Below are 21348 nucleotides of genomic sequence, written 5' to 3' on the forward strand. Positions count from 1 at the left end.
ACCTCCTAAAGTATTTGCTGAAAATGTATATTCCTGTGTCCATCCTTAGACCTGAATTAGAATTTCTGAGCTCTTCACTATTTGAGAAGATTAGCTTCAGCTAGAGTATGAGGGTACCATCTGCTAGTTACCCTGGGGGTCCTTGAGAGAATTGGAAAGAAGTCTTAGTAAAGAAAGTTCTTTACTCATACACCATTGGTCCACATTTCTTACCATCTGTTTATCAGGACTCTAATGTAATCACCCAAATCCAAGAATCTATCAGTTCCTCCGCAAAAACTAAGCTCTAGATTAAAAGTAAAACAATTTCAAAGTGGATTTTTCAGTGTTTTTTTAAAGAAACCATGAATATTTGCTGCATCAACTTAGCCCTCTAAGACTGGCATTGAGGGCAATAATCTTTCTGCCATGTGTCCCTGGGAGCCCAGGCCAAAGACAATTTACTAGGCTAGATGGGCCATGGGGCTGGCCCAAGGGGGCAATAGTGATAGTTTATATGATGAATGATAAGCATATGGATTGATTTAACTTCAAGATATGCATAGGTTTAAAAATTAAGGGGCAATGTGTTTAACTAACCATTTGGAAACCAGTCTGCAGTGCATGCCAAGCCCAGAGCGTGACCAGACTAGATCGCCTCACCACTGGCTCTTCCCTAATCTGAGAGAGTTCCCAGCTAAAGCTGGAGTCGACCAGTTGTCCAGCACATAGTCCTGCTTGAGAGACTCTAGGAACTTAGGAACTACTTGCTATAATGGTCAGTGGATCCCCACTACTGGGAGCAAACCTCCCATTCTGTGTTTGAACATTTTACTTGTCTCCCTACAGGTATAGCCATCTCTCTGAGAATATAACAAAGCCTAGAGGACCATCAACACTGGAAGCAGCAGACATGGGGCTTGTTTCCTACCCTCCCTGTCTTTAGTCCTTGTCACCGTTTACCTACTTACTTGGAATTCAAAAGCAATCATCCAACAGCCTCTGTCTCCTCCCGAAAGAATATGATGAGCCTAAACTCCGCGGGATAAATTCAGGATTTCTTGGCCTGGCCTTCAAAATCTTTCCCAGTCTGGCTCTCCCTCAGCTTTTCAATCTATTTATCTCTGGTCTCTTCTTTCCATCAGGGGCCAGCATAGAGCTAACGTCTTCTTTCGCTGCTTCTTAGTTCACTCTGAGTTCTCCCCTGGACTCTGAGCTGTACAAAGGCAGGTGTCACATCTATTTTTTCCTCACTACCTAGCAACAAACAGGATAAAGCATAATGTATGTAGTAAATGTTCATTGAAGAGTAAATTAATATTATCATCAAAAATAATAAAATATTAAGGGACCCTATGAGCTAACAAATGCTTACTGTGTGACAGTCATTGTGATGAGCATTTCCCACAGATCTTCAAATTAAATCTTTCGATTACCTGTGGCAACTTTCATCCCTATTCTACAGGTGTGGAAGCTGAGACTCAAAGAGCACATCTGTTACATAACAAAGCCAGAATTTAAACTGGGTGTCTAACTCCAGAACCTACACTGCTAACCACTAGGTAGGATCAAGAACAGATGAAGATGAGCCCTGGTAGCTCATGCCTGTAATCCAAGCCACTAAGAAGGCTGAAATTTGAGGATTACTGTTTGAAGCCAACCTGGGCAGAAAAGAGTCTGAGAGACTGTATTTCCAATAATCAGCACAAAGCCAGACTAGAAGTGTGGATCAAATGGTAAAACACCACCCTTGAGCTAAAAAACGCCAACCAAGAGTACAAGGACCCTGGTATTAGCAAGCCCTGCTACTAGCACACATGCATGCACACACACATACACACATACCTACACACACACAAATGGATGATGGAATAAAAAGCTAGATGTCAATAGAAGAGCTACACAGAATAACAGTAAAAGTTATAACTAATATTTATTCCATATGCATTGTACAACAGGCATTGTAATAAATACATTTTCTCATTTAAATCCCAATGACAACTCTATCAAATACACATACTCTCTAGTTTACCTAAGAGACAACTCAACTTGCCCAAGGTCACATTCTTAATAGCATTGAAAACAGACTTTTAGATCCAGGCCTGTGACTTTAATAGCTGAGAGCTGAATGATATGAACTCTTCTGGAAATTTCTGTATTAATATTTCTTTGTGTTTAGTAACTATTTGGGCATGAGAGAATATGTTTTTTTACATACATGACCTGGACAAGGGAGTAAATATATCTGTAGACAATTAGCAGAGATTACACTTGGCTGTGATTCTGCGCTTGCTTACGACTCCTGTGCATGTGCCACAGTTTAATTTGGTCAGCATTATGCTTGTGTTTCAAAGGAACAATTTCCAAATCATATCCATGATCATATGATGATACTGAATACAGATGTGTTTCTATGCTTTTAGAAACTATTTATATGATTAGGGTATTTCCGTGTCTGCTCTAATGCATAGATCCAAGATTTATAGCCATGGCTGTGTTTATCATTACTGATTTCATGAATATCTGCCAAGTTATGCCTACTTCTGTTAAATATGTAAGTCACAGTGAAATTCTACACCCATCACTGCTCCCTTCTCAGGGTGTCTGAGATTCCCACACCACAATTGTGTTTTTATATTGGTCCAGTGCAGCAGTATTGATGTGCATAAATGTGCATTTGTATACCTGTGTATCTCTCTGTATATGGCCAGGATGAGGTGAGGGTGGGGGATGTGGAAATGAGAGAATTATTAAATGCCAAGTAGATGTGCAATAAATTCTATTGATTTTATAAACTCCAACTTGTCTTCAGTCTCCTTCCATTCTTTATCCTGGGGGCATTGCAACAAAAACCTATTTTAAATACCTTGGCTTCCCCTACTCCCCCTCCCCAAAAAAAGTGTCAATATTTTATTTGGATTTTTAACTTCGCTCCATAACAGTTGTTTGACCTCCTGACTCGTGCAAGTCACATAAATTCTGGGACTTTATTCAGGAGCCATGTTCCTGCTATTGAATAAGCAATTTGGGAGGGTGAATTAATGACTTGTGCTGTTGCTGGAAAGTCCCTGAAGAAATATTAAAATTGCTTGCAGACTGAATCGATACTCAGTGAACACCCAGCAAGAGGGCTTCAGCTCAGGAATGGCCAAAGAAGACAGAGTCGGAGGGGAATTCCTGCACCCACCGTGGCAAACTATCCCCCACCCCCACCCCAACCTTTCCCTCGATCCCTGGAGCTCTGTCATTTTCGGTAACAGTGAAGTCTTATTAAACCTCAACCAGAATAAGCTGATTTGTCCTGTCTCAAGAAGCAGGCTCAGGGGACAGTTTACTCTCTCACTAGCAACAAGAGCCCAAGGGCTTTATTGGAGGTGATGGTCTAGACACATCCACCTGCTGAAGAGACAGTGCTGTTGTTTCCTGGCAGCTGTACTGAGCTTGGTGATGGTGTGGCTGTGAACACTTTTCTTTAGTGTGTGCAGCAGGTTTGGGTGTTGCAATGCTGGCTCTTTACTCTGTGTGTGGCTGGCCAATGTTTACCATCACTCCAGTGGTCACATGATTTCAGCCTTTGTGTACTGGGTGACCTATGGGATGGGAAGGTGTAGATTGTGCTGTATTACTATGTTTCACATTGTGTTGACATATTCCAGCAGCTGGCTGCCGGTTTGGTAGTTAGTGCTTTGTGGTATTGCATGGAAGGGACTGCACTTCGTGTAACACTGAGTTGGAGGAATTTGAGTATTGTTCTGTGGCAGTGTCTGTGTTTCTGCTTTGAATTATCATGTTCATTGATCATATCTGCATCTCTTTATTTGTAATGTATGTCTCAGAGATTAGGTTAATGGGTGTCTCCTTGGTGATGTGGGTTGAATAATGATGTTGGATATGGGTGGTGGTTGTGTAATTCAGTAATTACTTTAATTGCCTTCTCTATGTGGTTGTAGGTGAGAGGACCATCCTTTTGACTTAATTTTAGCTTATTTTGGCCTGGTCATTTGCATTGCTTTTTCCAGAGAGAAGATTCTAGAAATGCAGAACAAATCTCTTCTTGATCAAATATACAACTCTGTTCTTCTTCAAAGCAACTTGTCCCTATTCCACAGAATACTTCTGACTTTATCACATTGGTTCTGGTACTGGTGCCATCTTCCCCGGATCTGCCTAATCTGAGAGTGAAGCAGCTAGGGCAAACCCTATGCCTACTGAGAATCTAGATACCAGATGAAGTGAGGAGAGATGGATGGGAGTACACCCCTGAGTTCCAACATGAACCCATTCCTCACTAGTCTGTAACAGAGGCCAGCAGCATCTCCTTCCTTTCCAGTATCCCCAGATGACATGTTTCAGCAGCATAGTGCACTGAGGGACACTCATCAGGAAAGAATTCAGGAATATATCCTAGGCACAATACTGCTAGGGTACAGGTCCTTGTCTGAGCTTGTAAGTAAATGTATAAAATCATGGCAAAGTACGAGGTGGTAAAATATGCAATTTCCCAAGAGATTGTCCATTCCTTCATTTTCATGATCTCAAATTGACTTAACTGTGCCACAATGGAGAAGCACATGAGTTCAAATGGGTTCAAATCCTAGTTCTACTTTAAAAAAGTTATTTAACTTCTTGTACTCCAGTTTGCTCATCTATAAACAATCCTATAAAGCCCTATGGGGTTGTTCATGAGTTTTAAGTCAATTAATACATTTAATATAACAATTCCTACTGCAGTAAGGACTGGTTATCTATGTTGGTGGTGGTGATGATGATGTTGATGGCTTACTAGCTAAAATTGCCATAAGGATGGACAATGCACAAATACAAACATGTATGCAAGTTACTAAAATCCATAAAATCCTCAACTAGGTCAAGGGGTGTGGGCGGGTGCACATGCACAGAGATACACACCCAGACCCTAAACAAAGAGGCAGGTGGCACAGTGCCAAAGACAGAGAGTCCTGGTCATTTAAGCAGTGCAGGTGATAGATAGAGACTGAGAGCCACACCGCCCATTTCACCTGAGACAGTAGCCAGCCCTGTGGTGGTACAGTCACAAAAGAAAAACTTTCAAAAAAATTTCCGTCTGAGACTAAAACTCAAACTGATGCTTTCACGTACTTTGCTCTACCAACAGAGCCACACTACCAACTCTTAACATTTTTTTTTTCTTTTGGGGCTGGGGATGTAGCTTAGTGGTATAGTGCTAGCATGCATAAAGCCCTCGGTTCCATTCCTCAGTACCATAGAAACAGAAAAATTTAGAAGTGGTGGCTCAAGTAGTACAGTGCTAGCCTTGAGCAAAAATCTCAGAGACAGCGCCCAGGGCCTGAGTTCAAGCTCCAGGACTGGCAAAAAAAAAAATTTTCTTTTGTTGGTTGTGGAGCTTGAACTCAGGGCCTGCGTGCTGTCCCTTAACTTTTTTTGCTCAAGGCTAGTCTCTACCACTTTGAGCCACAGTTCCACTTCTGGTTTTCTTGTGGTTAATTGGCGTTGTCCCAGCGACTTTCCTGCCCAGGCTGGCTTTGAACCACGGTCCTCAGATCTCTGCCTCCTGAGTGGCTAGGATTACAGGCATGAGCTACCAGTGCCTGAGTGTCCCCCCTTTTTTAATTTGTGAAGGTGATTAGCTCTTAGAATGTCCATGTTACTAATTTTAAAAAAAATTAGGATTGGGGATATAACTCAGTGACAGAGTTACTGTCACTTGCCTAGAATGCACAAAACCCTGAATTCAATGCCTAGTGCCCCACACACATATACACAGAATCTCTCTTTAATTTAATTTTAAAAATCTGGATATTTAGCAGGTAATATGACTATTAAAATACCAGAAAAAATGAGTGATGAGCAGCTGAATGTGGATCTTTAGAAGTTCTCTGAGCTGAGCTGAAGCCAAGAAGAATTTGAAACAAGAATATATCTAGGTCTCAGCCTCATTCCATGAGATTTCTCATAGAGATGAGAGACATATCATGAATTTGGTTTTCATCTTTGCTCTTGGTGGGCACAAAGTAAATAGAAAAATCTATTGTTGTCCAATTATTTTGAACCATTGCACCTAAAAGATTAAGCCTGAAGTACATTTTGTTTCTTCAAATTTTTCTTAAAATCTTTTCTCTCTTATCCAGGGTAATAACTTCAATGTCGATCAGATTCCCTTGCTTCCTGCAAGGATCTGGGCTTGCAAGACAATATTCAAAAATTTTAGTTGGAATTTGTCAAATATTTGCTTACTGCTTCCTCCCCTTTCCTCTCCTTTGTCTTATCTCTATTTTCTCTCTTCTCTTCCCATCCTATACTGTTTACCTCCCTTTCCTCCCCTCTATGGCATTTAAGAATCAGAGGAACCCATCAAACCCATCACATAAAGATTTTCCACACCACCATTTCCTTTTATCTTAAAACAACAACAACAAAACTATGAATGCAAAAACACCACAACCCATGAAAATGCCAGGGCCTGAAAAATGCCAGCCTTCAACTTCTCAAGCAATATCAGGCTCATCCCGGAGAAGAGTGTGTACTTACACACAGTACACACACACACACACACACACACACACACACACACACACACACACACACACACACACACACACACACACACACACACACACACACGCACAGAGGAATGTGGAAGGGGTGGAGCTGGACTCACAAAGCAGACAAAAGGAGCAATTATCTGACTAATTCTGTTTGATGGTCAGAGAAGTGAGTCACAGAGCCTCTTTTTTTCTCTAGTAAATACAGAGAGCATTTGCCTTTCCTAAATATAGTTAGACTCACAGGACATTGTAAGTCTCACTGGCTCTCAGGACACACAATCCTGCTCATAGAATATCCTTTGGCTCTTCAAGTTTTCTTCTTTAGAAGATTTCAGTGTTGATGCATAGGCAAATGAGAATGCATGCACAGTAACACAGAGACATAATAAGAAATACACACTTGATGAGTACTATAAGAATAACATTTACTGGGCCCTTAATATCTGTCACATGCAATTCTAAGCAGGTTTATGAGGATTGGCTCATTTAATCCTCATGAGAACCTCTTAGAAACCTACGGGATTATTGCCTTCACATTTTGGGAGGTGGTATTGGAGTTTGAACTCAGGACCTTGATCTCACTACGTAAATACTCTACTACTTAAGCCACATCTCCAAGTCCTTTTTTGCTTTAGTTTATTTTTCAGGTAAGATCGCACTCTTTGTCTGGAGTTGATCTTTAGCCACCATCCTCCGATTTCTACCCCTTGATATTATGATATTATACATACATGTGTACCACCAAGCCCAGCTTGGTTTTTTTTTTTTTTTTTGTTATATTTGTTTGTTTGTTTGTGTTGGTCAGTCATGGGGTTTGAACTTGGGGCATGATTGCTGTTCTGAGTTTTTTTGCTCAAGGCGGGTGCACTACCACTTTGAGCCACAGTACCATTACCGGTTTTCTGATGGTTAATTGGAGATGAGAATCTCACAGCCTTTCCTGTCCAGGATGGCTTTGAATCACATCCTCAGATTTCAGCCTCCTGAGTAGCTAGGTGTGAGCCACCAGTGCCTGGCCCAGCTTGTTTTGTGAGATGGTAGACTTGGTAATGTTTTTGCCTAGACTGGTTTCTAACATGATCATTCAGTTTCTGCCTCTTGAGTAGTTGAGATTATTAGCATGTACCACAATGCTTGGCTCCCTCATATTATACATATTATATGAGTGAGGAAATTGGTCCAGAAAGCACATGAGATTGGGCCATAACCATGTAACCAGAGAGTAAGGAAGCTAGATTCAAATTCTGGCAGCCTCTTCTGAGTCTCCTTTCTTGCACTATGCCACATAGCTTTCTGTGACTTGTTTGGCAGGCAGTAGGTACTTTCCTTTATCTATTCGGTACTTAGCTAAAAATTAAATGAATGAATGGTATATCTAATAATTTTTCCTGAGATGGCAAATTGGATATCCAAATGGAAGCCAGGCCTAACAGACAGCTGAAACTTACTTGGACAAAGTGAACTTCCTTCTGACCAATATTCAGGGGAAAGAAAGTGTTTTGCTATATTTGTTCAGACATCAACCGCTCTCACCTCTGGGCCTGGCCCTTAAAATCAGAAATCAGCACCAAATGCTCCAAAATGCATTCTAACCATACTTTATTTCATAGAACATTTTTCTTTGAAAACAGATAATGTGTTTCCCAATGTGTTGTTTCTATGCCTAAGAAATCCAGTCACTTAAGAGGACATCTCTAAGCTACCAGGATTTTGGCATCCTATGGTCAACCTGACTAAAGTTCTTGGTTTTCATCCAGATGTTTGGGAGTTGCTATGGTCATTAACCTGTTTGTCAGTAAGTGCTTAAGCATTTCCAAGACACATAAGTGAACACTAAAGAGAGAGAAAAAAATAACCCAGAATAAAAACAGACTAAAGAGGACAGGGGTAGCAGCTATTTGCAAAATCATTCAGGCAGATGGTGTTCTGGGAGTGGGTTGCTACCTTAGAGATCCATTAGAATGTGGATCCAGCTCACAAGAGACTCATGTGCTTAAAGACCTTTAAAACCCTCATGCAGCTGTATCCTTGACTGTCTACATCCTATCCTACCAATCAGATCCCTGCACAGAGAGCTGATGGATCAATCCCAGCATCCAGCACAGTGAGCAGCCTGCCCACTGTGCAACCAGCCCACTCTCTCCACACTGACACTCCCCAGATGCCTGTGTGCCTGCACACACAGTCACTGTGTATTATCAGGCTGGGCTGTAGATTTTGCAAAGCTTGGCATCAATCTGGTTTGTGACTTTGTATGAGTATCCCTATTTGTGATTTAGCACTCTGCTTTTCTCATCTCTCCTACCTCCATTTCCTCTCTGTGTTTTAATACTATTTACAACTTCCTTACTCATAGAGCAGCATAGATATTTTTCAGAGTCTCTAATGATTTTTCTTTCCTAGGTTTTTCTCTCCTCTTGACTTAATTTATGTTTTAGTAAATAGGAAGTTTAGGTGGTTCCATTCAATAGGACTCAGGGTTACTGCTTTTATCAAACCGATCAAGACACGAAGACTCCTTGTGAGGGCCATTTGTTTATTCTTATGAGCAACCGGCTTTCCTTACATGTAAGAAGGCTGCGTGCGTGCAGGCGTGCATGCACAGCGTCCTAAGATTGTGCCTCTATGCTCCACTGCCCTGTGTCAAAATGCCACTTGGCACTAGAAGGAAAAGCCCAGCAAAACCACAATGTGAACAGAAGCTGGTCCTCAAAGTAGTAGAGAAAATCCAGGCATGGCACTCCTTGTTGAAGGCCACTGAGGCTTTGTTTGTTTTGGGGGTAATGGTACTAGGTATTGAACTCAGAGCCGCACACTTACTAGGCACACACTTACTAGAGTCACATTTCCAGCCACCTTTTGTGTTATTCTCTCTCATCTCTTTGCCTCTGTCTCTGTTCTTACCTCTCTCCCTCTCTGACTCCTCTCTCTCTCCCTCCCTCCCTCTGTGTGTGTGTGTGTGTGTGTGTGTGTGTGTGTGTGTGTGTGTGTGTGTGTGTGTATGTGTGTGTGTGTGTGTGTGTATGCTGGTACTAGGGTTTGAACTCAGGGCCTCCTACTGTTGCTTAGCTTTTCTACTCAAGACTGGCACTCTACCATTTGAGCCACACTTCCACTCTGGCTTTTTGCTGGTTAATTGGAGATAAGACTATCTCAGGTTTGTCTGTCTGGGGTCACTTCAAATCTCAGCTTCCTGAGTAGCTAGGATTACAGGTATGAGCTCCCAGCTCCCAGATGTGTTGATTATTTGTTTTATTTTGTCGGTCGTGGGGCTTGAACTCTGGGCCTGGGTGCTGTCCCTCAGATCTTCAGCTCAAGGCAAGTGTTCTACCATTAACCGACAGCACCACTTCTGGTTTTCTAGTGGTTTATTGGAGCTAAGAGTCTCACGGACTTTCCTACTGCAGCTGGCTTTGAATGGTGATCCTCAGATCTCAGCCACTTAAGTAGCTAGGATTACAGGCATGAGCCACTGGAGCCAGGCTTGTGTTGGTTATTTTTGAGGTAGGGTCTCACTTTACGCCCTGACTGGCTAAGCTGCCATCTTCCTGGTTGTACTTTCTGGCTTCACTGGGAACCACTGAGCAAGGATTATTTGGGAGGGCGGGGGGAGCTACTCTTCTAAAGATGTGATTTGGGATAGACAAAGAGTGGAAAGCCAGAGCAATGTTTCCCTCTATTTATAAGCCATCTTTACTTTTTCTTCCTTTCCTCACACCTTTAACCACCGTCTTTCCATTCTTAACAATATTTGACCTTGAACTCTGACCTTTCCCTTCACACAAGAATCTGTTACAAGAGGGACAACACCTCCAGAGATGCAGTTACCTGGCCTGACAGGCCTGGAGACCAGTAGCCAGAAGGACCAGCCCGTCACTCCACTCTTGGAAATAAATCCCACTGTATTTGCATTTTAATTTTCCACATAAACAAAGGCCCAGAGTACTCGCTTGGGCAGCATCACTGGACGAATTTAATTAGAAATGAAAAGTTTATAGGGCCCTCTTTAATGCGATTAATGCTCAGTTAACATTTATCACATTCATAGGCTGGATTTGCCTTTTCTAAGCAGCCACTGGCCATGAAATGAATTTCTCTCAACTTTTTTTGTGTAACTATCCTAGGAGGTCATCTTCTCAGAAGTCTACATGACCTTCTGGATCATTTCTTGGGACTGGAAGTTACCTGATCTTCAGAGATACGATCAGAAGAAGAGAGAATGGTGATAGCGGCAAATGTTACATGGGGGGAGCTCAGAATGAGGGTTACCACTGTTTCTGAGAAGAGCTGGACATGAGCCAGGGCTGTGTCCTCTGTAGAAGGCTGAGAACTCAGATGCTGCCCCTTCCTAATTTATTTCTGTGACCATAAACCAAGCCTTAGGTGGGACCAGTCAGTGTCAGTCACAGCTGGCTCTCATTTCTCTATGCCAATTGTCTTCCATCCCTTTTCCTCTCTCATCTGGGAGTCTCAGGCTTTCTCTCTCAGTATCATAGTGTTTACCTCCTCTCCGCTGGCTCTCCCAGAGGCTGGACAGTCAGTAGGAAGGCTGCCTGCCCTTTGAGAAGCAAAGGGGATACAGAACATGACACCTCTATTGTTCCCCAGAGGAAATATGGCCTTCCTTATCTTATCAAATTCTCTTCACTCTTCAATTGTCTACTGAGATTGGCTTCCTCCCCAAACCAACTCACTGGATGAGGAGGAAGGAGGGAAAGAGGAAGAAGTGTAAGAGACTGAGGTTAGGAGGTGTGGGGAGTTGCCCACTCTACAGATAATAGCAGATAACTATCCTATCATTTATCCTGTTCAGATGCACAGACACACAAACAAAACAACTGGTACCAGTTCTCCTGGTGTGCCTTTATACACCCTGGCCAAGCTGCCATTGCATACAACTCAATGCACTCACCTTCAACTGAGAAAATACACACAGTGCTCACAAGGGCCCACACCCCCAAATGTATGTGTGCTTGTAACTAGCTGTGTCAGAACCCTTTTGGACATGGTCCAACCTTTACCGACTGACTCATCTTCAGTCCTTTTGACCTTGTACTCTTTAGGTAGCTTGCACTACCACCTCAATCAAACAAGCAGGCCGCCCAAATGATGTCAGGGACTCTCACTCTAGAAACAGTTACTTCAGCCCGAAACCTAAATAGCAAGCCAGAAGCTCCCAGTTGGAGAAGCTTGACTCTTCTGGGTTGCCCAGGCCATTTAGACCATTTCCCAGGGCATGAAAGCCCAGGCTCAGTTAGATACCACCTTCTCTGAAGCAGAACCTTGTAGAAACTCCAGTCCATATCCATCAACTTCTCTTGGCACAACCCAGAGACAGGTGCCAGGACTTGCTTTTAAAATCAGGATGAAAAGTAGAAGGATAAGGGCAAGCATTCCTCCCTGACCATCTCCATGGTCCATCAGGTCTAATTCTGCTTTCAGAGCTCCTAGTCTCCTTCAGCTTCCTCCCCTGCTTGCAGATATAGATTGAGCACCTGGGCCCAGCAAAGTCTCCTGGCCCAGCAAAGACTCCTAAGGGAACTGTAGGGTCAGAGAGCACCTCCCTGCACTCACTTCCAGTTGCTTGAGTTCTGAGGTCCCTTTGTTTGCCCTTTCTGTCCTTTTGCTCTCTCCTAGGCCTCTCTAGCTTTCTCTGATTCCTGCCTCCACCGTGCTTGCAAAGTGAATACAGCTCCCTTTCCAGCCGGCTGCCCTGTTCACACACCCTGGCAGGAATTGCCTGACACATCCTCTCATTCCTCTGCTCCTGGGCCACTGCAGAAGGAACGCACTGCAGATCACGCAGGACTAAAGAAAGACAAAGCAGAAAACCCAGAGTTAAATGAGCAAGGCCTCCAAGAAGAGGAGGCTTCAGTGTGGAACATCTTCCTCTTGGCTTCTCTCCCACTCTCCTTTCTGGGCCTGCCAGGGGCCAGGCTGGAGCACCTGCACTGCAGTAGCGCTATGGTTACTGGCAGAACCTTGCAGTATGCTGAGAAGGCAGCTGGCCATGGCTGTGCCCATGCTTCTGCGACTCCCTCTCAGAAAGAACCACACAGCTCCTAGCCCTGAAAATTTGCCTCCAGTGCCAATTTTTTGCTCCATGCCCTTCTCAGAAACTTGCCCACCTTTCTTCCTGGCTGGCCTCTAGTTTTCCCTTTCTCACCTTTGGGCCTCTCCTTAGGAGCCCATCAGTCTGGATTACCAGCAGCCTGAGGTTCAGGCTTCCTCCAAACATCTCCAAAACCTGAAAGCTGCTGGCTCAGAAGAGTGGGATCCCATGCCCCCTTTCAAGAAGGTAGATGCATTCTCCAACTTTATGCCCGGCCTTATGCTCTGGTCACCTCATCCCTCCATCCTCTTCTTCAGTGACTTCTGGACTACAGGACTCAAGGTGTGTCTGATCCCCTAGCACTTATTCTAAGGTTACTGCTCTGGCCTACAGCAGAGAGATCAGTGCATAGTATTACATAGACCACAGGCTGCCGACTGCTGGCCAGGATGGAATCAAGCCCAAAGCTGTGCTTTCTTTGACTAGCACGAGGTTGTTCAAAATTCCCTTCCTGTATCAAGACCTGTAGGCCAGTCCTGGGTGCTCCAGCTCTTGTAGTCATGTACCCTCTCCACCAGGGCTCTAAAAACACTTAAGTCATGACCCCTGTAGACACATGCACCTCCATTACTGCCTTTGGCAAATGCCAGTATGGAATCTTGGGCACTGATAAATCTGAACTCTCTAGAATTGTATGCTATCTGACTCTGACTTTTAGTGTCTCTTTTTCTTTCTCTCCCTCAATAAAAAAAAATACAAAAATATCTTATTATTTATCAAGGAATACAAGAAAGGGTTTACCTGTTTCTATGGTTGGAGGATAAGCTATGAGATAAGTCTGGCTCCAATACCACTCCAATGTCCTTCTTTTCTCTATACCTTCCTTTCTTACCTGGCACTGTCCAGTACCCTTGTCCTCCTCCAGGCAAGACTACTCCCCTTTTGTTTCCCATAGGCCCAGAAGCTCCCCTGTGCCCAGCCCATCTCAAGAATTCCCAAGGCCGTTGCCTCTGCTTCTGAGCCATGACTGACATCTAAGCCTTCTTCTTGTTCAGTCATGTGTTTGTTACTCAGAGCCTCTTTCTGACACCTGGATTAGTAGGGAGGCTTTGGAGGCTGGGCCTGTCATGGAGAGAGATTGGCCATAACTCTGTCTTAGTGCTTCTGCAAGGCTTCTGCTGGAGGACCTGGCCTATGGGTGGCTGAACCACAGCTCTGGATGAAGAGTTATGTCAGAAGAGCATCTTCTTAGCTATGACATGGCTAGTCACTAGCTCTGCCAATAGCGGGGGGGGGGGGGGAGTGGGGGAGGACTTAAGTGTCAAAGTGAGGATAGACAACTTGCTACACAAATCTACATCATAAAGGTGGCTTCACCACAGAAAAGCCTCTCTGATTAGGAGCTAACTGGACTACAGAGTGTTGTAATGCAAATAAAACTTGAAGGAAACATTGGCCTTACTTTGCCTAAATTATGAAATGAGCCATTTTCTGCCATGCTCTGACTATTGAAACTTGGTCTAGTGACCCAGTGACTTGCTGATTCTCCTGTTTGGCCAAGGACAGTCCTTGCTTGTGACTACAAGTCACATCTGGGGGCCTTCTTCCTCAGCCTCAGGGCATTTACAAGTGGGTGCACAAACCCACACAGAGAAGAGATAGATGTGTGTGTGTGTGTGTGTGTGTGTATAAAACACTAGGGTTTGAGACTGCTAGGTAGACACTATGCTACTTGAGCCATGACCCTTAGTCCAAAGAAAATAATGTTTTTTTTCTTTTTGCCAGTCCTGGGGCTTGAACTCAGGGCATAGGCACTGTCCCTGAGCTTCTTTTGCTCACCACTTGAGCCACAGTGCCATTCCGGCTTTTACTGTTTATATGGTACTGAGGAACCGAACCTAAGGCTACATGCATTCTAGGCACCACTGTACCACTAAGCCAACCACATTCTCAGCCCGAGAAAATAATCTTTACACCTGTATACCATTGCGAATATCAAGCTTCTCCTTTATAGCACCAAAAAAGAAGATATGGCCTATAGTACAAAACTACCTCAGCCCAGTGGCTCAGTGCTACATAGATCCAGATGATTTGAATTTTTCTCCTGCAATTGCTTTGGCATTAGTTTGGGATTGCTAACCCTCAGGATTCCTTCTACCTTTTATAGATGCACTCCAGTAGGTGAGCTGCATTTGTATAGCTGCACCTATATTTACATCCCTCAGTGTTCTAGGTACCTGGTAGGAGGTAGGAGAAGACAAAGTAAGGATGCAGAGAATTGGCAGGTCACCAATTGGGCACCCTTTTCTGCATTCCATTAAGGAACCAGATATGAAAAGAAAAGAACTTTTTAGAGTATATACATTCTCTATGTATATAAGTATTCTCTAAGTATATACATTCTCTATGTATGTGTGTAAGAACCACATCCCCAGTTAGCAACAAGATGAGTCTCAAAACAGAGCTGAGCACTAAGGGACAAAGTACAGTAGCTAGTGCTTCAGCTCTAGGAAATTTGAAGTGGACAATGGGCCACTGTCCCATCTGCCAGGTGCCAGTGGCTTACACCTATAATCCTAGCTACCCAGGAGGCTGAGATCTGCTATCCCGGGCAGGAAAGTCCATGAGACTCCAGTTAACCACCAGAAAACCAGAAGTGGCACTGTGGCTCAAGTGGTAGAGCACTCACCTTGAGCTGAAGAGCTCAGGGACAGAGCCCAGGCCCAGAGTTCAAGCCCCATGACCGACCAAAAAAAAAAAAAGTGTTCCTTCAGGCCAGATGCTGGTGACTTATGCATGTAATCCTAGCTTCTCAGGAGACTGAGATCTGAGGTTTGAGCACAAAGCCAGATAAATCTCTGAGACTCTTGTTTGGTTTTGTGAGTTTTTTTTTCCCCCTGTGACTGGGCTTTTCACTTATTGGCTGGGGTTCTACCACCTAAACCATGCCTCCAATTCTTCTGAGACTCTTATTTCCAGTTAACCAGCAAAATGATAAACTGGAAGTATGGCTCAAATGGTAGAGCTCCAGTCATGAGTTCAAGTCCTAGTACCAGCACCAAAAAAAAAAAAAAAAAAAAAAGAAAGAAAATAAAGGGAAAAGTGCTCCATTAACAATTCTACTGAGAAGACTAGCAAACAGGATTTTCATTCCTCACACTTTCCCCTCTTTAGAGAGCAGGCTTTAGGGGAAGATATGATTCTTCTTTTGTACTAGTTACTAGTATTGCTACTCTCTCTAGAAGTCATAATATTATAGTCCATGAGCCCAGCCTTTCACATTTATCACCATCTCACATGCCTTACATATCCATTCCCCAAACACCCTCCAAAGTACATGTTCTCACTACCCCAACTTCCAGTATTGCCTCTTTTTCCCTGGACCAACTTTACCCAGCAATTCCCTACCTTGTGCCAATAAGCAGACAAAGCCCTGGCATCCCCTTCCACATACCACTACCTCCTCGATATTCTCTTTTCCAGGTACCATGTTTTCCTTCAAGGGCTGCTCTTGCCTGGCCCCATCTCCACTTGGCTAATTCCCCTTGTGGCTCCTCTATTGAACTGTTGTGTTGTCCATTTCCCTGTGACAAGGGATCTGGTTACAGAGTTATTGATTGGTTTTCATGCAGACAGATGGGCCCTTCCAAGGCTCCTATCGAAATCCCTAGCTGTATGGGCTGATTGTTACCTCTCAGGGTGTAGTATTGCACTGGAGACCACCCTCCAAGCAGTCTCCTTTGCCCGGGCCATGGACGGTAATAAATGGAGGCAGTCTGAGCAATAATAAAAGCAATTGAGTAGGTTACCTGTGCAGACACAAGATTTATACCTCTTCATATTTGATGTGATTGTTTTATTGAGTTCTCTCTCCAAATAATTGGGACAGTATTTATTTATTCATTCATTCATTTGTTGTTTTCCCTCTCTTTCCTTCTTGGCATCACCCTCTAAAACCCACCTCAAGTTTTTGTTAGGAAAAACCCCTTCAGCCTACCTCTTCTCCTTCTCAAAAGCTGCCTACTGAGATAGCAACTCAGTACAAGACCCTGTGATAGTCTAAACTCCCACAAACCAGACAACAGGGAGACAGACCAATACAACCAATGGCCTAGAAGCCCGCGCTAAACAACTAAGGATACAAAAATGGACTTTTCAAGAAGACAACTCTAAAATCAGACCAATGGCCACGAATGTTCTTCGTGTCACTCGAAGGATGGATGATTTTTACCAGTGAGGACCTTCTCTTTGGAAGAATGGATGAGCAAGGAGCTTCTGAGACAGAAACTGATCAGAATAAACCGCTATTTGTGACCAAATCCGCTAGTGAGGTCCAGGACCCCAATGGCAAGTTTGCTGTCTTTATTTCTCCAGCTCCTCTGTGGGAGAAGTCTTATTCCTATTTCATCATCTTGCCTTGGGTCTTTTTCCTGAGACCAACAATGCTGATAATCAAACAGCTGCAATGATATGGAAATATGACAGGTAGTGTCACTCCTTTGTCCCAGCTTTGTGCCTAGCCAGGTCCAAGAGACAAATACACAGTGTTTGATAACCTGAGTTTCAGAGAGAAAGGATAAACCCTCATCCAGAACATGTCTACAGAACCCTTAAGACTGCTGCAATAAGTGACTCCCAGCTTACTTGGAAAGGTAACTGGTAGGCCACTGACTCCCCTTCCATCTCTCTGGTAAAAATCTGAGAATTAGCCAGGCGCTGGTGGCTCACACCTGTAACCCTAGCTACTCAGGAGGCTGAGATCTGAGAATCATGGTTCAAAGCCAGCCTGGGCAGGAAATTCCCTGAGAGTCTATCTCCAATTAATCACAGCAAAAGCCAGAAATAGTGCTATGACTCAAATGGTAGAGTGCTAGCCTTAACAAAAATGAGCCCAGGGGCAGTGCCTAGGCCCAGAGTTCAAGGCCCAAGTTTGGCCAAAACAACAACAACAAACACACAAAAAAACCCTGAGAATGATGTGGGAGGTGGGTCAGGGAGGACACCTAAATGACACAGACTAGGATAGCAGCCTTCCTTACAAAAACCAATGTTGTCACTGCTAGGAGAACGAGTGTATTCACTTTGAGCAAATGAGCTAATGGATAACACAAGAGATTATTAGGTGATCAGTGATCAGCAGACTCTGCAAAGGTCTACACAAAGATCTAGGAGCGGGAAGTCACTGGCAGTGAAGAGTGTAGAGAAGGCTCGAAGTTCGTAGAAAGTGATGACCTTATTGTCAGTTTATTCCAAGACTATACCCTCAGAGGATCATCAGTAATCCCTGACTCCATCTGGAGTTGATACTGTTCCTTTGAAGGAACTATTGCTCTATTCAGCGCAGTGACCAAACTTGAAGACTGGTATATAATGAGAGAAATCCTTCCTGCCTAGTCAATTGCTCAGCCATGTAACTAGGTGACTTTTCCCCTTTCAGTGCATGGATCTCCCTCCATCTCTTCCCCATTCCGGGCCATTTCCCACACCAGGTTTCAATCTGAAATCACCTATTTATAAACACTTGCCCACCACAGCAGTGCTATACAAAGATGAAGAGCTGTCAACTCCATGCTCAGCGATCAGTAATCAGATATTTAGAATGATTTGGGTAAATTCCATAGGCTAAGTAACCCAGTCAACTCTTGGGATTTTGGAAAGTGGTCCCTGGAAGTGGGGAGGCCTTCTTGACCCAATCTTTTGGCTCAGAGGCATTTCTGTGAGGATTTGCTAGTAAGGAATGGAGATTGAACCTCCAAGCCTCTATCACGATAGGATCAGAAAATGCCAAAACCATTTCTAAAGTATGAAAAGCAATTTAGTTTGCAGCCATAATAGCATATTTTAAGTGCGGCAACAGCATCTGTTTTGGGAAGGAAAAGATGAAAACCTTTGGCTCAGGTATGTGAGCATGTGTGGACTTCCTTTTTTGCCAACTCCAGCTCCTGTACACTTTCACTCATAACTGTTACAAAGGACCCAACCTAAGTGTACAACTCACCAAAATGAAAGCCCCAAACTCAGAAACTCCCTGTTTTCAAGTGATCCTATGTCTGCATAGAGAAAATTCTCCAGGTTCTTCCTATACTGAGAAAGAACAATCATTGCTGGCATAACCAGCACTTGTAGAAACGCCCTGCTTTTATCCGGCATTAAGAGGAAAAACACCTCCAATAAACCGTCCCCTTTAGAACGAAACATCTACAGGAATGATGCTACGAAGGGAGTGTCTAGGTGCATCTTGGTAGCTTGGAAGCACCAGAAGTCTTTCCAAAATATGAGGCAGAGAGGGTCCTGCCCAAAGCTTAACTGTGGGGACCAGGGCTGGCTGCCTATGCTGCCACTGGTTTCCAGGATCCGCTTCACCACTCCCTGTCTTTCTCTAGCAACACCTACCCACAGATGACTATTTCTCTGCACCCAAAGGAAGTCTCTATACCCCTCAAGTGCTAGGACTCTGTGCTGGGAAGATTCTGCGGCTGCCAAGCAGAAACAATTCTTTCCATCATGCATATCTCACTGGTGGCTCACTTGTCTACTTTCTCCAAATTCTGATGAGTCACCTCAACACCTCTGGAGCTCGGTCTTGGGGTCACCAGTCCCCTGCTCTTCATGATTTTCAGGTTGAAACATCCCCAAACTTGTGTCTAAGACAGCTTCCAACAATGTTTCCAGTGATAGGGTATGTTGGAGAGGGAGAAGGTACAAGGGAAGTGCTAACAAGGCTACCGCCACACCTACCTTATTGCGCCACTCCTTCACTTCATTCAAGACAAACAAATCACCACAACTATGTTTCTCGTAGATTCCCCCAAAAGCTTGCAGATACCATCACCGACAACAAGCATTTCTCAAAAATGTTCTCCACAGCACTATCGCTCCCAGTCCAGCACCATAGCTCCTTAGTGGGGCCACTTGGCCTAAGACCAAGTAGCTGCTTTCCTCTTAAGACCTCAGGTCTATCTGCTGGTCAGGAGACAAAGTTTCTGAATGGCTCAGAAAACAATACTTTATCCTTTCTGCTCATTAATTGCCTCATCCACTGAGCTTCCCGAGCCTCCTTCTGACTTTGAAATGCAAAACACTTATTCCTTTTTCAAACCACCTAGTCTTCTGAATGTCAAACCACCATGTTTTCAATACCTGGCTGAGCCAAGCCCAGGGAGCTTGAGGGTTTCAGAGGGTGTATAATTAGCTGATCAGTATTATGTTACCCTGTTCATAACTGAATAACCATTTTAATACAGATGGCACACACTGGGATAATTTCTGAGGTCGCCTCGCAGTACGTAACAGCATGAGTGTGGCACAGGGAATCTTCTTTAGCCAAGGTACATTCTACCAGCTAATTTTACCTGCTGTTTTCAGGATGATTTGGGATAATTCCATATCATTTGCAAAATATTAAAAAAATGTGACAGGTGATGCCAGTTTCAGAAAAAGGCATCATCTGAATTATTAGTTGTCCTGATAATGAGACTATGAGGAGTGCAAAGAATAACAGGGTATGCAACTCTTATCCTTTTTCTCTTTTACGGGTGCTTTAGAATGGGGGGAGGAATCAATTTGCTTCTGACTGGTGTCTGACTTGTGCAGATTCTTCAGATATGTGGTTGTATAGTTCTGCAATTGTAAAGGCACCTGGGTACCTGGATCCAAATACTGCTTGTGTGTTTCATAATAACCACAGATAGGCACTTTGGTACATTGGCTGGGAAAAGTGTGTGCATGTGCGCACACACATGGAGCATGCCCATGTGTTCTCCCAGGTAGCACATTAGAGTGGCTTGGGATTAAGAGACATAACTATCCTGTAAGTTGAGTTGACTCAAGTAAGCCTGTGTTATCTTCACCTGCCTGAGCCGGTTGTCAGCGCAAACTTCAGCCTTGAGATAGACATTCTAGGTGGTAGGAGCATCTTCCAAGGGTCAATCTCAGGGTCCCAGTTTTTCCTCCTTGCCTGGTATCCCACTTCTTGCTAGCTCTTCTTCTACTCCCTGCCAATTGCTGGCTGGTGGTTGGCATTTGCTCCTCAGGCCTGGATGCCAGTACTTCTAGGCCGGAAGTTTGTGTGGAGCTGGCTAGCAAGACTGGGCTCCTGGGAGGTAAGCTTTGTGGGAGTTGGCTGAGAGGGTGAGGGAGCCAGGGCCAGCGGCTACCCCTGGGGAAGGGCACATGCCTTTAGAAAAGGAAGTCTGTTTGGAGGCAATGAATAGACACTGGTCATTTTAAAGGCTTTGCTATGAGCTGTGATTGTCTCTAGATCCCGAGGCGCGTAATCTTGGAGTCTTAATTACCACAAACACTTGGATTCATTTCCAGGATGCTGGCGGGAAAAGCCTGGCAGGGAATGCCCAGCTCGGAACTGGAGACAGTCCTGTCTGTCTGTCTATCTATCTGCTTTCCAGGTCCTCTCTCCCTGCCCAAAGGACTTCAGGCTGGGGGCTAGAAGGAAGGGGTGGAGACTGTACCAAGAGCAAAAAGCACCAGGGTCCTAGGAGCTGGGAGCCCTGGGAGCTTGCTCACCTGTTGATGGAAGAGACGCTGGGCACAGTGTCGTTGTCACAGATGCCTTCAGCCAGGAGCCGGTCACGGATCTCCCAGGCGAACATAGTTGGGTTCTGTCGTTTGTATTCAGCAATCTTGTCCACCACTTTGGGCGTTGCCACCTTGGGCTTGGAGCCACCAATCACACCAGGCTTGATGCTGCCAGTCTCGTAGTACCTGCGCCCGGGGAAGGCCGGCGAGATCAGCAAGAAGTGGGCAGAGGCAGGG

The 21348-nt window shown here is 44.2% G+C and overlaps 1 protein-coding gene across 6 annotated transcripts in view; it reads right to left on the reverse strand.

Annotated features, from left to right (window-relative positions):
• Pax2 (paired box 2) overlaps positions 1-21348 on the reverse strand; it is a 94451-nt gene that overhangs the window by 58174 nt on the left and 14929 nt on the right. For all 6 annotated transcript variants that reach the window (XM_069995140.1, XM_069995156.1, XM_069995148.1 and 3 more), the window contains one exon: positions 21100-21297. In XM_069995140.1, coding sequence (XP_069851241.1) covers positions 21100-21297 — 198 coding nt within the window. The remainder of the gene's footprint in view (positions 1-21099; positions 21298-21348) is intronic.

Source organism: Dipodomys merriami, unplaced genomic scaffold (assembly GCF_024711535.1).
Source record: "Dipodomys merriami isolate MVZ:Mamm:240054 unplaced genomic scaffold, mDipMer1.0.p SCAF_102, whole genome shotgun sequence".
NCBI lineage: Eukaryota > Metazoa > Chordata > Mammalia > Rodentia > Heteromyidae > Dipodomys > Dipodomys merriami.